This window comes from Callorhinus ursinus, unplaced genomic scaffold (genome assembly GCF_003265705.2).
Source record: "Callorhinus ursinus isolate GAN/ISIS: 27379988/994484 unplaced genomic scaffold, GSC_fseal_2.0 scaffold1, whole genome shotgun sequence".
Taxonomy (NCBI): Eukaryota; Metazoa; Chordata; class Mammalia; order Carnivora; family Otariidae; genus Callorhinus; species Callorhinus ursinus.
The window spans coordinates 58,888,029-58,905,630 of record NW_027397063.1 but is presented as its reverse complement, the minus strand read 5'-3'; the positions used below and the strand labels follow the sequence as shown (position 1 = coordinate 58,905,630).

Genomic DNA, 17,602 nt, shown 5'->3' with positions numbered 1-17,602 from the left:
AATTCTTTGACATGTCACTAGCATTCAAATATACTCCCCAGTAACCTGAGTTGGGATAAAACACAATTGGTGATTGCTTTCCACATACTCAGAACACCCAAGTAGCTACCTAGGAGTTGTTTCGTTATCCTCCAAAAATATGACTTTTGGACTTCAATATTTTGTGTTATGGTAAAATTTTGCTGTATTTCCATAGTAATAATAAAGTGAACCACAGACACATACACGACAGTTTATCCCAGTTTCTCTTGCTTGCACTTAGTTAACTAGAGAATTATTTATAAAATAAAGGGAAGCCTGTGTTTTTAAGATTATATGTCAGCATTTTCAGAGAATCTCTCTTCCAAAGCCTTTACTTTACTATAATTATGTGATATTCTCTGAAAAGGCCATAAAGTACTCTATAATATTATGGCTTTTCATAGTGAATTTAGGCTTATGCTATTGTCTTTCTTTGAAATGCAAAGCCAGTTTTCCAACAGTACATACAAGCCTTCCATCATCAAAAGACTTCTGGCTTTCAACTATCATGGGGACAAACTCAAAGACTCCCAGCCTTTCACTGAGAACTCCTCATATGAAACACTCTAAAGTCACTACAAGCATGCCAGTCTGTGCATGCACTAGCCTGTCCATTAGGTTCATTTAGCTCATATTTTATATACAATCTGGCTGTTGTCCTTCTGCCTTGAGGAGGAGGAGGAGGAGGAACAGCAGCAGGTATAGTTTACTGACCATTTAGTCTGAACCAGGTCCTCTGCTAAGTGCTTTATGTATGTATTTTATTTAATTTCATTCTCACAGTAAAAGGGCACCATCACCTCCATTTACAGATAATGAAACAGAGGCTCAGGGATGTTTAGGAGCTTACCAGGGCCACAACCACCACTAAGAAGCAGAGCAGGGTCAAACTTAGTTCTAACTCCAAAGCCCACATTCTTTCCCAACACAACACCCAACTTCCCTATGTTATAGATAAACCAATTATGTGCTAATCCATCAACTTTTCCCCCCCACTTTTTCAAGTCACAAATCAATTTCTATTTTTTCTTGTAAGAATTAATGAAACTTGAGAATTTGGGAACTTAAATCAGGATATTCAAGAAGCCCTACCAACTTCTCTACTTCTTGTGCAACTCTACTCCTCCCTCTTTGCATTTTAGCCACACTAGTGTTATTTCAGATCCAAAAGATACCAACCTACTCCCAGTCCTCCAACTCCCAATCTGACAAATAAATTCTGTCTTCCTCACTTGCAATGCTCCAACCCAACCCTATCTCCACCACGCTCCAATTCTGACCTGGCTTATCCTATTCATCCTTCTTGGACTTGAAGTTCCTCCCAGAGCACACCATCTAAATTGATCCCACCCCCGGCACCTGCATGGCTCAGTCCACTGAGCATCAGACTCATGATTTTGGCTCAGGTCATGATCTCATGGGTTGTAGAATCGAGCCCCGCATCGGGCTCCATGATCAGTGGGGAGTCTGCTTGAGATTCAATCCCTCTCCCTCTGCCCCTCCCCCCACTTGCTCACACACTCTCTCTCTCTAAAATAAATAAATAAATTTTAAAAGAAATAAAATAAAAATTGATCCCACCCCTATGGTTGTTATATCATAGGAGCTGTTATTTTTCTTCATGTGATTAACCCAATTTGTAATTATATATTTACATGTTTATTTGTTGTAATGTCTTTCACTAATATCTACACTCCATAGAAGCAGAGATAATTTCTATAGGGCTCACCACTGTATTCTTACCAACTAGAATAGTTGGTGTCTAGTATACAATAAGTGCTCAATAAATTAGTGAATAAATGAGTACAAGGATGACATTATTCATTCACTTATACACAAATTTGTTGAGTATATTGTGTACATATAATTGTACAGCCTAGCAGTATCCACACAAAGTATCGACATAAAGAAGCAGCTCAATAAATACTTGACTAAATTTAACAGAACAGAATACAACTTTACCTCCTCTTCCAGAAGGCTTTAGGGTTCAGGTCCATGAGTTTTCAACATCCCCCTACTTTATTCTTTTTTTTTTTTAAGATTTTATTTATTTGAGAGAGAGAGAGAGAGAGAGAGAATGAGAGATAGAAAGCACGAGAGGGAAGAGGGTCAGAGGGAGAAGCAGATTCCCCGCCGAGCAGGAAGCCTGATGCAGGACTCGATCCCGGGACTCCAGGATCACGACCTGAGCCGAAGGCAGTTGCTTTACCAACTGAACCACCCAGGCGCCCCAACATCCCCCTACTTTAAAGATAGAGATGTTCTCAGATACCATGTAGAATTACTCACCTACACATGGTTATACGTATATGTTAGATATGTCTACTGTCCTTTTATCATGGACATTACTAATCCTCACACATCTCTTCTCCACCTTGAGCACAATTTTTAAATTGCCATTGTTTGCTTCCTACTTCTACTCCTTTTTACTTCGCCTCTACTTCTTGGCTTTGGTACAGACTGGGTTTTGTCTTTATGGCTACTGTCTTTCTTCTGGCGAAGGATTTTATCCAACTGCATTACATCTTTGGTTCCTCCCCCAGCAGACACACCATGAACTTCTCCAGGGCCTTCCAGGACGAAGTATGTCTTCAACAGATAAGACTGACAGAAGTTCAAACTCCAGATAAGGGGTATTTACCCCTTTCAATCACTTCATTAAAAAGCTAATTCTATCATGTATCCAAGCAAACCATACCTCAAGTGATTTCTAAGATCCAATTAAATAAGTGGTTTTTAAATATTAAGCATTTGCTGGTATGTGATTTTATTTATAAACTGTCAAAGAAATTTTACACATCACCAATTAAACACTGACATTATTAGGACAATTGTGGCCTGCTGTACCAAACTAAGTAATTAGTGAAAGCAGTGATCTTCCCCAGAGCAAATAATAAGCACCTAGCATATGTCTCACATTCTACTCTATAGGCTCTAGTTTCAAAAACAAAATCTCTGCCTGCTGGGCACCTGCAATACAGTGCTGGGAATGCACTTAAAACAATATACAAAACAAGAAACAACATTGCATTTTTGTAGCATGCTAAATGACAACGTATATAGCAAACTATTTATAAACCAAGACAGTAATAATTAACATTTGCATTGCCTATAATGGTACATTCTACAATTGAACCATTACACATAGAAAAATCTGTCTATCCTCTGTAGCCTCATTTGCCCAGTTAGCTTTCATGGGTGAAGAAAAGTTCTCCAGTAGGACAGGCCTTCTATAATCTGTTAAAATTGTTAAAAGAAAAATATTATTTTTAAAAAATTATATACATATATATATATTTTTAAAGTAATCTCTACATCCAACATGGGGGTCGAACTCACAGCCCTGAGATCAAGTTGCATGCTCCAACTGAGCCAGCCAGGTGCCCCAGGAAAAATATTTTTTTGAAACAGAACTTCTACACTGAATTCTATTCTCCAAAATAAAGCATTTAAACTTTTAAATTTAAAAATAAACTTGACAGGGATGTCTGGGTGGTTTGGTCAGTTAAGTGTCTGCCTTCAGCTCATGATCTCAGGGTCCTGGGATGAAGCCCCAAGTCGGGCTCCCTGCTCAGCAGAAGTCTGCTTCACCCTTTCCCTCTGCTCCCCACCCACCAGCTTGCACTCTGTGCTCTCTCACATGCTCTCTCAAATAAATAAGTAAAACCTTTAAGAAATAAATAAACCTGACATTATGAAAGTGAGTTTATCCTGTGGATTTTATTATCACCAAATATGTCTAATAGAAAATAAAGCGAAGACAAGACTTTGCCATCACTGGGACAGTAGTGAGGCAAGAACCAGAAAGAGAACACTGAGTGTCCACCATGCGCAGCATTCTCCCAGGAACTTCGTATTTTCTCACTTATTCCTCTCTTATGTGGCCAACTTTCAATTATCCTCCACGGGTGAAAAGCTAAATTATGAATACATTATCCCATGGATAAAAGATCCATTTTGTCACTAATTTTAACCTCACTATATAAGAAAATATTTATTAATATGCACCAGGTGATAGCAACTTACAACAGTAAGCATAAGGAGAATCAGAGAATCTTAAGTGCGCAAAGGTGATTATACCATCGAGCCTTGGATAAAACACAGAGCAGAGCAAGCAACCTTTGCCAATGACATCCTTCATTTCCTTTTCTGCAGTTAATCTATATCCTGATTCACCCTTTCCCACTAACCCTAACACCTCACCCCACATAGAACAAAGATCTTGACTTTCTTAGATAATCAATCATAGATAATCCCTCATTTAACTCTATGTGGTATCCCCAAACTTTAGTGCATCTAGAACTCATTTTTCCACAGTAAGAGTAATGAGGTTCCTAAACGAGTTCATAAGAGCCTATTTAACATATGTGGTGCTGAAAAGCTATAGATTTTACAATAAGCAGTAGAAAAGTAATATGATGCTATAATGAGACAAAACAGTAAAGCAGGATACATAGGTTATCTTCTTCCCCCAAGTGGTTTGGTAGCTAGTGGAGGGTTGCATGTCCCTGCCACGCCCCCTCTCCACCAAACAACTACTCTCCAACAAGACAATGCTGTCTCCTCACCCATACTCTAGTCCTCATTATTTCTCAACCAAAAAAAAGAGAGGGGGATAACTTTCACTTAATTCTCTTCCCTGGTTAAATTTTTCTCTCCATTAAAAGTAAAAAGAATTAGGAGCATTACACACACACCCTGTAAAGAGAGAGGTTAAAGGTAAAGGGAGGCAACTCTTTCTTTTACCAGAGAATAATGTGAATGCTGAAGCCAAAAGACTATGGTACAGATATACCACTTATTACCTTTGTGACTATGAACAAGTTTCTTTACATCCCTAAGTCTTAGTTTCCTCATCTGTAAAAAAAGAAAAGGGGGGGGGCAGTAGTACCATAATGGCTATCTGCCCAACATCCCATTTCTCTTTGCCTTTGGGGAATTATCTCCAGCCCTACCACCTATTTTATATGACTTCACCCACGGGGTAGACATGTGATCTAGGATCCAACTAAGAGCACCTCAGCCCTCTGACTACAATGCTATTCTAGAAATGTACCATGACACAGCAAGGCTAATTAATTAAGTCCTTTCCTTGAAACATGGAGGAAAAGGGATACTCAGCTGAAATGAAGTATGCCTGCAGCTGCCCGTACAGTGTTTTCCATACACGGAGAATACCTATCTGCAAAAGGTGATAAAGTGGAGAAATGAGAGAAAGATTCCTGATAACAACATCTGAGTCCCTGGCTCCAGCCAATTCAGAAGCCCTACTATCCTTCACAATACCCTTTTTTTTGCTTAAGCTAGTGTGAGTTGTGTTTCTGCCCTCAACAATGGGAAAAAGCTCTATATATTAACTATTTACAGAACTGTTGCAAAACTGAACAATAAGAAAAGTGCCTGGCAACTGCAAGTACTTCATAACTGGGTCATTGGTGAAGTTGTTATTCCTGTAATCAGAAAATAGCACCAAAGGGTGAAAGAAAAGCACTGCCAGAAACTAAAAACAAAAGGCAGGTAAGCCTAAAATAGCATTCCTGGCTGGAGGTAGCAGTTTGTGGACTAATATGGAGAAAGTAAGGACTCAGGTAAAGAGAGAACCTGTAAGGCTCACAGATATTACCAGACTTCAGAAGAATTCACAGTAGAAGAACTACGAAATTTTATTTCTTGCACTAAAATTCACAATAGAGTATGACTGACCTCCCAAAGCAGTTTGTATTTTCATAAGATCAGTATCTCAATGTTTAAAGAGCTCTCAAAATGTACCACTATGATTTTCAAACCCGCAAAACCAATCTCAAAATTTAAGATCTCATAGGACACAACTTAATTTCATATGGTTCATAATTATTGCTTTAGTCATCGTTGTTTCCTAAGTTCTGACATAGGTTTATACATTAAACATTTATGACAATTTTAGGAAAGTATCCTTCAACTTATGAAACAGATAAGTTCCTTAAAGTTTTACCCAGAAAGAACTGTACCATCACTATGTACAGCTGACCCTTGAACAATGCTGGGGTTAGGGATGCCAATATCCTGCACAAATATCAGCATAATTTTTGATCCCTAAAAACGTGACTCCTAATAGCCTACTGTTGACTGAAAGCCTTACCAATAACACAGTCAACACATATTTTGCATATTACATACTGTATTCATACAATAAAGTAAGCTAAAGAGAATAGTGTTATTTAAAAAATCATAAGGAAGAGAAAATACATTTATAGTACTATGCTGTATTTACTGAAAAGAATTATAAATGGACCCATAAGGTTCAAACCCATGTTGTTCAAGGATTCAACTGTAATATGAGAAGAAATCACAAAACTAGATTATGCATCCCCCAACAACCCATTAATCAACAAGCCAAACTGAAGTATTTTGGAGAAAATGAAGACTTAACTCCATGGCACTCTGAACACTGCCATACCCCCAAAACAACCATCCCTCATTTAGCAGTTAGTATCATATGTGCAAGGCATTGTGCCAGCCTAAGCGCCACAGAAAGGGCTCCATTAGCTAAACTCAAGTATTTAGTCACTACAATCTGATAAAGTTCATTTTCCCAACACACGGTGGGGGGGGGTAATGAAAGGAATTTTCTTAATTTTATTTTTCCTAATTTTTAAAATATTTTTTTAAAGATTTATTTGAGAAAGAGAGTGAGAGTGTGTGCACGGAGTAGGAGGAAGGGCAGAGGGAGAGAATCTCAAGCAGACTCCCTGCTGAGCAGAGAGCCTGATGTGGGGCTCAATCCCACAATCCATGAGATCATGACCTGAGCTGAAACCAAGAGTTGGATGCTTAACCAACTGAGCCACCCAGGCACCCCGGAATTTTAATTTTAAAAATGTTATTCTAATTTTTTTCTCAAACGCTATGGTCTTCCTCTACCTATTCAACTAGAATCCACTGTGAGGTACCATCTGATTTAGCACATAACTACATACTTAAGCTACTTTATTTTGGTTCTCAGTGGTATTCTGCAAAGAGCACCTGAATTTTTACAGAAATTTGAAATGCACAGTGTTAAGAGATGAAGAATCACTTATAAGCCAGAACAGATCAAGTATCTCAGTAAGTTATCTAACTACAGAGGAAGGATACAAAAATTTAAAAATAAATTTAAAATAAGAAAAATATAAATGATAAAACACTAAAACAAGTTCTACAGGCAATCTGTGTAAGGAGTGAGATCATGAGAGAAATGAAATAGTAGTAGCAAAAAAGAAGGTGATTCAAAAGAAGTAGGCTCTAGGGAAGGCTTTGACAAGGCAGACAGGCAGCCTGGTGCCAGTTCCGGCCTGTGCTACGATGCCACAACAGCAGATCTGTGAGTTTTATCTCACAAGCTCATGGGCAATTAGAAAAAGAGGTGTCACAAGAGAACTTTAAATAATTCAGGTAGGGGCACCTGGGTGGTTCAGTTGGTTAAGCACCTGCCTTCGGCTCAGGTCATGGTCCCAGGCTCCTGGGATCGAGCCCCACATCCGGCTCCCTGCTCCACGGGAAGCCTGCTTCTCCCTCCCCCACTCCCCCTGCTTGTGTTCCCTCTCTCGCTGTCTCGCTCTGTCAAATAAATAAATAACTCAGGTAACATATAAACTCCCAGTTTCAGAGTGACTTTATAATTCAGTCTAAATGTATTGTCCTACAGCATGAAAAACTCAATGAACTAGGAAACAATCAACAAGTCCTCTAATCAACGATAGAAAATATATAAAGTCCAGGTTCTTATCAGGAACTAGAACTAAAACTTCTCTGTTGTTCAATCCTTTTTTAAAAACTTAATTACAAAAATAACATGCATAGAGGCTTTTCTCTGAGTGGTTCCGAAGGCCATGTAATCTATTTATTCCTTTAGACATTTCTAAATTGTATTCTTAGATCAGGCCAGATTAGACCACTGCTGATCCATCTCACTCCTAAACTGTCTCATAAAATTGCGTTTTTGTATCGTGACATTTGCTTACACTAAGGAATATTAAGAAAAATCATAAAAAGCTCATTGTTATGGCTGCTGGAAGAATGCTATCCAAATGCTGTCCCTCTTTATGTACATCAGGTCTCAAGAACATGAAGAGCAATGTTTTTATCCAATGGACACTGAATCCTGTAAATGATTCACTATCCTCCTTTGTTTTGGCCATGAGGAAGCTCAGAGCATTATTTCCAGCCCTTTTCCAACAAATGAATGGACTATGTAGTTTGCATCTCCAGAAGGAAATGTTACCTCAGTTTATTATTCTCCTATCTTTATCTCTACTTTCACGTGATTCTCCTTCCTGTGCTCTTGAATTATTTTTTTTTTGTAAACTGCCTCACATCCTTTGTGGAATAAGACGGGGTACAAAGAAATAATACATAATCTAGAATTCAAAACAATTAGACAGAATTGGAGGGGTGTTAAAAATTTACCACATGATACTCTTAAGAGAGTAAGAGAGAGGAAGAAAAATATTTGCAAAAAATTTTTCTTTCAAGTCCAGGATATCTGTCAGAATTAATATATGTTCAAACAATCTTCTATAATGTTGACGTAGGTCTACAGTACTATATGGTATCAACTGTAACTCAGAATAATGACCAAGGGTACTAAAATAGCCTATTAAATAGAATATTAAAATGTTGCAAGTTTTTCTCCATAAAACAGAAATAGGCTAGACAAAATTTTAGATATATTTTAACCATCATCACCACCACATTTTCCAGTTAAACCTTTAAAAACCCAGTTTAAGATAAAAGCTCATTATCTTACCATTACCCAGTTAATCTAAGTAATTATGGACATTCTCTAAGGTTCTATTCTGGCCTCTCAGAAACTCAGTGGGCATTTCTACCCTCACAGTTTCAACTTCTATGTGAATGATTCCAAAATCTCTATCCCATCTCAATTGGGCTGCCTTTCGTCACAATCTCAAGTAAAATATTCAAAACAGTGCTTAGTTATCTTTCTCTTCTTCCTCACCCCTATAAGCAACCCTTCCCAAAGAGCTCATTCTGTCCAATTCCAAGGCTTCAAAGTCATCTTTGGCATTCCATCTTATCAGGCTTAACCATTTCTTCTTTTGAAGTGTCTTTGTGACTGGCATTTTCTTTTTCATTTGCACTTATATCTTACTAGGTCAGGCCCTAATTATAAGTTAATCCCTCTCAGACTTTCTATTTCACAACCTCAGCAATGTTTTTTAGCAAGTCGCTTCCCTCAAACCTGCAGTAACAGCTTCCTATAACCTATTACATCAAAGTGACATCCCTCAGTCTGAACTTGCAGGGAAATCCAGGATCTGGCCCCACACTAATTATCTCACATTTCCCGTAACTATCCCTACATCACCATTTACTACACCAGGTCAAACAGGTGAATACACCCTCAAGGCCAAGTCATTCTTTACTTATTCTGCTTCTTCTCTCTATACCTGGAATGCCCTCTTCTCTGTTTTAGCCAAATCTTACTATTCTTCAGGACATGGCTCATGCGTCATCTCAATAACAAAGCTCTCGCCTACATGATGACTACTGTTTAGTTCAGAACCACATGATTCTTGACTTGAACACTTTCCTAAACTAACCAATCACTACTTTTGACAGCAACCACTTAAATTTCATGCAAATGGCAACCACTAGGCAAATGATTCTAATGGAGCAAACTGAAGTCTTACTTAATGTTATAATGTCCAGTTTTCAGTGTACATCTATCAGGAAGCTGAGCAAGTTTCTTCGAGAGCATTTTAAAATACTTCCTGCACTCCTGCACGCCTGTGCCTTGTTCATAGTCAGTAGAAGCAGAAAGTGGCAGCCCATCTCTGACACGAATGACTGATGCAGATAAAATCATAGACATTTCAACCAGCAGAGGATACCTAAAACAAAATGAACAATTTGGGTTAGATAAAAAATGAAAGCCAAACCTGATAAACAGTGCAAAAATGTTCAACTCACTAATAATCAAAGATTCACTAATTAAAACAATGACATACTACACTTTCCTTAACAAATTAGCTTTTAAAAAATAATAACTGTTGGGACACCTGGGTGGCTCAGTCGGTTGAGTTACCTGCTCCTGATTTCAGCTTAGGTCATGATCTCAGGATCCTGAGATCCAGCACCACATCAGCCTCTGTAATCAGGGTGGAGTTTGCTTGTCCCTCTCCCTCCCCCTCTGCCTCTCCTCCAGTGCATGCGCTCGCTGTCTAAATATTTTTTAAAAAAATAATACTTGCTTCTTTTTGGCATTCTTATAAGTATTTGCAGAAGTAAATATTGGAATAAACACCATTCTCAAAATAATTTGGCGATATTCAAAAGAGTGTAAAAATACTGATGCCCTTTGACCACAAGAGCAATATAAATATATAACCATATCCTAAGGGAGGTAATCAGATTCAAACAAAACTTTAAACAGATTATGCTAAGTGAAATAAGTCAAGCAGAGAAAAGTCAATTATCATATGGTTTCACTTATTTGTGGAACATAAGGAATAGCAGGGAGGACATTAGGAGAAGGAAGGGAAAAATGAAGGGGGGAAATCGGAGGGAGAGATGAACCGTGAGAGACTATGGACTCAGAAACACACTGAGGGTTTTGGGTGGGGGGATGGGTTAGCCTGGTGATGGGTATTAAGGAGGGCATGTACTGCATGGAGCACTGGGTGTTATATGAAAACAATGAACCGTGGATCACTACATCAAAAACCAATGATGTATTGTATGGTGAGTAACATAATAAAATAAAGTTTAAAAAAATTTTAAACAGAAAGGCATTCTTTCACAGAAATAACCAAAAACAATCTAAACATCCAACAATAGGGGAATGGTTAAATAAATTATAGTACACCCCTATGATGGAATATAATGAAGAACAGTTATGTTTATGAAAAAGAGTTCAATAATGTAGTAAAATGCTTACATATAAATCAGAAAAAAAGCAGGATAAAAACTGCAAATGTTGCTTTCTATAAAGACAAAGAGAAGAAAGGAGAGATAAATGGAGAAACAGATATCAGAAGGAAACATGCTAAAATTATAATAATGCTTATCTCCAGAAAATAGTATCATGGGTGATTGTTATTTTATAATTTCCTAAATGTTCATAATATTCCAAAGTGGGCATATATTACTTTTATAATCAGAAATAAAATTTTACTGGGGTGCCTGTGTAGCTCAGTCAGTTGAGCGTCCAACTCTTGATTTCAGCTCAGGTCATGATCTCAAGGTCTTGAATTTGAGCCCCCTGTCAGGCTCCCCACTCAGCAGGAAGTCTGCTTGGGATTCTCTCTCTCTCCCTCTGCCCCTCACCCTACTGATGCGCACTCTCTGTGTCTCTAAAATAAATATATCTTTAAACAACAAAAAAAATTTATTTATAGTAAGTCTTAAAGCTAAAGGAATACTGGTTTTAATATTGCTCTCAATGTCTTTACCAGAAAATAAACCATAATGGCTTCTTTTATTATATTCTGATCAAGCTTCACAAAAGTAGATAAAAGCACTTCACAGGTTGGGTCTGAAAGAAATCAGGTAAACAGAAACTTTGCTAAAAACTATATAATGTTGCTCAAATTTTAGCTTGTAGAAAAACCATTGGAAGTTTGGTTAGAAATGCAGATTTCTGAACCTCCCCCTGCCCCCAAATTCTGATCCACTGACTACGAGGCAGAGCTTGAGAATCTTCCATTTTTAATGGAAGGTAATTACTATGCTCAGTGTCTACGGATCATACTTTGAAAAACACTAAATTAAAACATGTTCACAGTCTGAAATTAAGTGATAACTCTTTCTTGCCAAGCCTTCTGAGAATAATGCCACTAAATACTGCTTCACTAGCAGTAGGGTAAATGGTGAAAACTGAAAATTTTGAAAACAATTTCATAGGATTTTTTCAAGATATTGTATCCCAGAGACTAAATCTTCACCTGTCCTGTTCAGACAGCTCAATATTATCTCATTCCAAAAATGAAAAACTGAGTTTGTTATGTAAATGCCAAAGAAAACCAACTGGTACTGACTTTGGAAATTAGTACTATAGTTACTCGTTTTCACTGCTGTGTAAAGTTGCAATGTGTCTATCCATGATGGTAACTGATACGAAAAATTAACCCAAATGACAAAGTTAATGCATTAAATTTACTCTCCCTTTTCCTCTTTTCGTGAGAAAATGAAAGGAATAGCTAGGTATTAATGTATCATTACCATTTTTCTCCTTCATTCATTTAAAAGGAAAAAAACCCAACAGGAATTAAATTAGCCTTTATCATAATGGGATCTTCTAACAGAAGTCCAACATAACATATTCAAATCATTTTTTTTTCCTATTCAATCAGTTTCCTTTCCAAAAGCAGTAGCAAGAGAAAGCTGGGAATCCTCAAGGGATAATACCTAAACTACAAACCCATTTTAAAAATTTACTATGTTTCATTAATTATTAAACCATAATTATGAGATTTAGCCTAAGTATAAGAAAGTAGGAAAATGTCTTACTTCGTACCCTTAGGCATTTATTATTTAAATATAAAATTTTTTCTTCCTGAAGTTTACTGCAACACAATGATTACTCTGGGAATTAACATGAGGGCAGGGTTGTGACTTAATAGTTTCCAAACACCCACGTTCTTAGTATTTAAAAGTATACTGCATTCTTTTTTTTTCCTTGCTATAGCTTTTTTATTATGTTATGTTAATCACCATACATTACATCATTAGTTTTTGATGTAGTGTTCCATGATTCATTATCTGAGTATAACACCCAGTGCTCCAGTCAATACGTGCCCTCTTTAATACCCATCACCAGGCTAACCCATCCCACCACCCCCTTCCCCTCTAGAACCCTCAGTTTGTTTCTCAGAGTCCATAGTCTCTCATGGTTCATCTCCCCCTCCGGTTTCCCCCTCTTTATTTTTCCCTTCCTACTATCTTCTTTTTTTTTTTAACATATAATGTATTATTTGTTTCAGAGGTACAGAGTAGACTGCATTCTTTTATGCCTGATCTTTCTAGGATCACAACAGAAATATTAGGAGTAATCTTTATTACAGAGTGCCAATTTTCATGTAATCTTCAGTTACTCTTTTCTTTTTTATGAATTAAAAACAGAAAGGATATGATTCGTATTTCCTAAAACATATACTAAGAAACAAATACCAATCTGTAAGTTCCATTCATTTAACAAACATTTATTGAGTAGATACTATATGCCAGGGACTATGGGAGACATTAGGAATACACAGTTCCTACCCTCAAGGACATCAATCCAGAATTAAAGAAATTCAGATGAAAAGAGCAAACATAAATTGTGTCACCCACCACTTAACTAACTGGAAAACTAGAGTTAGACAAACCTGCATTTCAGATATTCCTAACACATTTAGGCTTGTAACCAAACCCACAACACAGCATTGATAGTCCCTGTCAAGATTCGTAAGAGGTTGTCAGAAAATCGCTTCTATCAGTAGATAAAATTCCTCTGAGGAGAAAAAGCTAAATTTCTTCCTCCCAGAGTCATTGGACCTAATATCCAATCCAGTGAGCTAGCAAAAGAAACTGTCATGACTGCCCAATGAACAATGTCAGGCTTGACTAATTTGGACTTCAATCACTTTAGGATAAGCAATCTCTCTTCTATCAACTACTACCTCTCCCCTCTTTTGTTTCTACTTTGGATTCTTAATGCAGTTCCTTAAAAAAAAAACAACAAAAAACCACTCCAATCTCATCTGGACTTTGCTAGTAGAAAAAGGTATCTGTCCACATAAAGGCTGAGCTAGGGTTAGAATACCCTTAGAGTCTAAGCACGGTGGTGGTCGGGAAAACCAAGGAAAAACTGATGGGAAAATTTTGGGGGGGGGGGGAGAAATGGGAAAAAAAATTTCTGAGGAAATCAAGAGGTTACCATGTGCATGGGAAGATTCAGGAGCAACAGTAGTTTTATCAGGGCCACAGATACATTTTTAGGCCATGATCCATTTTTCCTCACCTTTAACACTGAAAACAATATATGTCTCCAGACAGCAGAAAACTCACAGGGAATCTGAGTACTGACCTGTATATCCTTTCCTCAACAGCAACTGCTAAAGGAAAAATCCCAAATTAGAATCTGGGTAAGTCTGGGAAAACATTTATGTAGACACTGAGGAAAATGAACTCCCACTATGCCAATGCTCAGCAACTGTTTAGTCCCAGGATGACAGGATGCTGACCTCTTCTTCAGAACCTTGTGAGGTAATGACTGTGGGCCACCAGGAAAGCACTTTCTCAAAAAGTAATTAACAAAACCCAACATATAAGTGTATTTTATATCTACTTTCCAGCAAGATGTTTTCATAAAAGATAAAAACATTTCATATCGGGTTAACCACTCATATCTTATTTTAGTTATTTCCCAAACTTAAATCATCCAAGTACCATTTTCAGAATTATTTTTTTTAAGATTTTATTTATTTGAGAAAGAAAACAAGCGAGGGGAGGGAGAGAGGGAAAGAGAGAATCTCAAGCAGACTCCACACTGAGCTTAGAGCCTGATGCAGGGCTCCATCTCACGACCCTGAGATCATGACCTGAGCCTACATCAAGTCAGCTGCTTAATCCGACTGAGCCACCCAGACACCCCCATTTTCAGAAGTCATACCACATCTACACCTTACCTGTACTATTATTTACCTAATGTAGGTCTTTCAACTGACTTATTTTTTTGCCCTATCCTTAGCAATAATATCTGTGAAATCGGTTTTGAGATGTTAGAGGTTTTTCTCCTAGAGATTTTTTTGTTGTGGTTTCATCCAAATATGTGTGTGTTAAATTTTCTGGAAAATGATTTTTTAAAATGTTCATCTACTTATCACTCAAATTATGTTGCATGTGAAACACTACCTCGGTACATATTTTATTGAAAATGCTAGCTGAGATCTGTGGGAATTGGGAGTGGGGGTTACTGGGAGAGAAAGCTATATTAATTGTGATGCGTAGGGTGGGAGCAAGACTGAGAGAAAAGGGAAGGACTTTGCACAGCCATAGGTTAACAGAAAGACACTTGAAAAACAGCTTGAAGAGGAAAAGGGGAAAGGGTATCAAAGACAATCAGAATTTATTTTGCAGCTTTGCCTATGCCCCTCACCTTACCAATAGCCTTCAATACTCCTATTACAGGTGCTTGTACTACACAGTAGTATGTGTAAGACCTCAGGCTCCAGAGTAGATTATACCCACAACTAGGAACAGGGCCCCCAATACATGCACAAATGTGTCAATCCCCAACAGTTATGCAGCACCTCACAGTTTACAAACAGAGAGGTAGGTATAACCTCCATTTTATAGATGAGGAAACTGAAGGTCCCATTCTCAATGTCCCATTGCAAATATATAGCAGAACTGGTGCTTAAACCTAAATTTCTTGTATCTCCACATTGCTGTGCTACATTGGTCTCCTAAAACCCACAAGGGGCAAGAACCTGGTGATACAGAAGCTATCTAGCTACTAATTTTGAAATAATAAAAGACCACCTTACATTTTCTTTAAGAGGAAGTATAACAGTTAACAGGATGGACTCTGGAACATATGCCTGGGTTCAAAAACTGGCTCCACCACTGTCTGTGAACTTGAGCACCTGTAAAATGTGGTCACTAATATTATGTATCTCATAAGATTGTTTTAAAAATACTAACAGTATCTACCTGATAGGGATACATAAAGAATCTGAAACATCACCTTGAAGAACAAAAATACAATATTGTTTATTATTATATTAACTGACTGCCCTCTATTGACCAGGCACTTTATACACTACTTCATTTAAGCCTTCCGATAACCTGTGAGAAAGATATTATCAGTTCTATTTTACCTTTGAGGAAATTCAAGCTCAGAAAAGTAATTTATTCAATTCCTACATTCATAAGTGACAGATTTAAATGCAGGCCTAACTCTAACCACCCAATGAGACACTGCCTCACAACATTTCCAAGCTTCCTACTCAAGTATATGGATACTTTGATAAGACCTGCGCTTCTTTCAAACATCAATATAAAATATATTTTTCAAAATCAGTTCATACACCAAAAAAAAAAAATCACTAAATTGATATCATGGTTCTCAACATAGAAAATGCCCAGATGTCCCATTAATTTAGGTCATGGTCACATATCAGATTCAAATACTGAACTACCTTCAATAATGGAAAGTATAGGTACTATTGTCAAGTACTGCCTAACTCCTTATAATCTCAGCACGTGAGCAAATTCAGAATTTAGAAAAGTAGTTGCTCCACCTGTTAGCTGGGATCACAACATCTCCCGTCTGGTGGCTGACTGACACTCTAGCCCTGTCCTTTGCCTTGGCTGTATACGCATAGGAGGGACTGGTTCTCAAGCTCTCCAACCGCCCCAGTGGATGATCCAGGAAACTAAGGCGGAGAAAAGTCCAAAGCTGTTTTCGCTGGCAGAGAGATTCAAGTCAGCTGGAGCTCGGCCTCCTATTCCGGAGCCCTCTTCCACCTGTCGAGCCAATTGCTCAGGTCTCCTTTAAGCCACATCGCTTCCAAAGTGCCATTAACAGGGCCTTAAATGGTTTCTGTTGGCGAACGCGGACAAATCTCTGGGCTCAATGCCCATTAAATCCCCACAGAACGCGAAGTAAGCCACTGGTTCAAATCCCACCCTGCCTTTAAAAAAATAGTAAATGCCACGTCAAGCTCTCTAGGCCATCTAAGTAGCCTAGGTGGATTACCGTGTCTCTAACAACTGGGCTCCAGGGAATGCCCCCCACTGCTGGCAGCCCACAGCGACTGTCCCTCCCCCCGGAACCCCCTGCTTGGCCTGCCCCATACCCAAGAGAGGTCAGCCGAGGGGCAACCGCCGCTCGCGCGGACCCACAGCCTCCTTCAAGTCGAAGGGGACGAAGCCCCCGCAATCCCACCTCTCCAGAGCTCCGCGGCTCCAACCACCGGGCTCCCGCCCCCACGGCACGCGCTGGGTTCCTGTCCAGGGGGAGGTCTGTAGTCCCGAAGGTGAGGGCCGTGGCGGCTAGCAAGGAGAGCGAGGGGAACGCCTGCGAGGGGTTCCAGCGACCCTAAGAGGGGAGGAACGAGAACTCCGAGAGGTCAGGTCATACCTGCCGAGCCGGGACCCGCCGCTCCGAGTGACGCGACCCGCGATGCATTGTGGGGCCAGGGAGTGGCCTTTCTGCGGGGCAGCCCCGCGTTCAACGTGGCTGGCGCCCGACGGGATCAAGCTCCGCCCCCGTTTCTTCGGCTCACCCGGGCCAATCAGGTTCTGTGGGAAGGACACACTGACCCGCCCCCATCCTGGAAAGATTGGCAGCTTTTCACGCACCTGCGCCAAGAGGTTGCAAAGTCCTCTGGTGACGCTGACAGCTGATGCTGTCTCTCACAAATAAAGCTAATCTCTCCTGCCTACCGCTTGTGTCTGGAGAAGTTTGTCTCTCACACGGCCCTACAGCAAACACTTACCCAAGCAGCAGGGGGGGAAAAGCCCGCTCTGAGTGAGCAAGAAAAGGACTTGCCCCATCTATCACCACACAAGAGGAAGCACCTAACCTTGGCAGAGGAATGGCAGATGCAGACCCTGC

The 17,602-nt window shown here is 39.1% G+C and overlaps 1 protein-coding gene across 4 annotated transcripts in view; it reads right to left on the bottom strand.

Moving 5' to 3' along the window:
• SEC22A (SEC22 homolog A, vesicle trafficking protein) overlaps positions 1 to 17,217 on the bottom strand; it is a 70,623-nt gene extending 53,406 nt beyond the window's left edge. For 2 of the 4 annotated variants that reach the window (XM_025875318.2, XM_025875349.2), the window contains exons 1-2: positions 17,126 to 17,217; positions 9,690 to 9,890 (exon numbers count right to left, since the gene is read on the bottom strand). In XM_025875318.2, the coding sequence (XP_025731103.1) occupies positions 9,690 to 9,871 (182 nt within the window). In that variant the 5' untranslated portion in view covers positions 9,872 to 9,890; positions 17,126 to 17,217. The other 2 variants (XM_025875325.2, XM_025875330.2) reach the window with 2 other exon arrangements.
• Between the last annotated feature and the right edge of the window lie 385 nt (positions 17,218 to 17,602).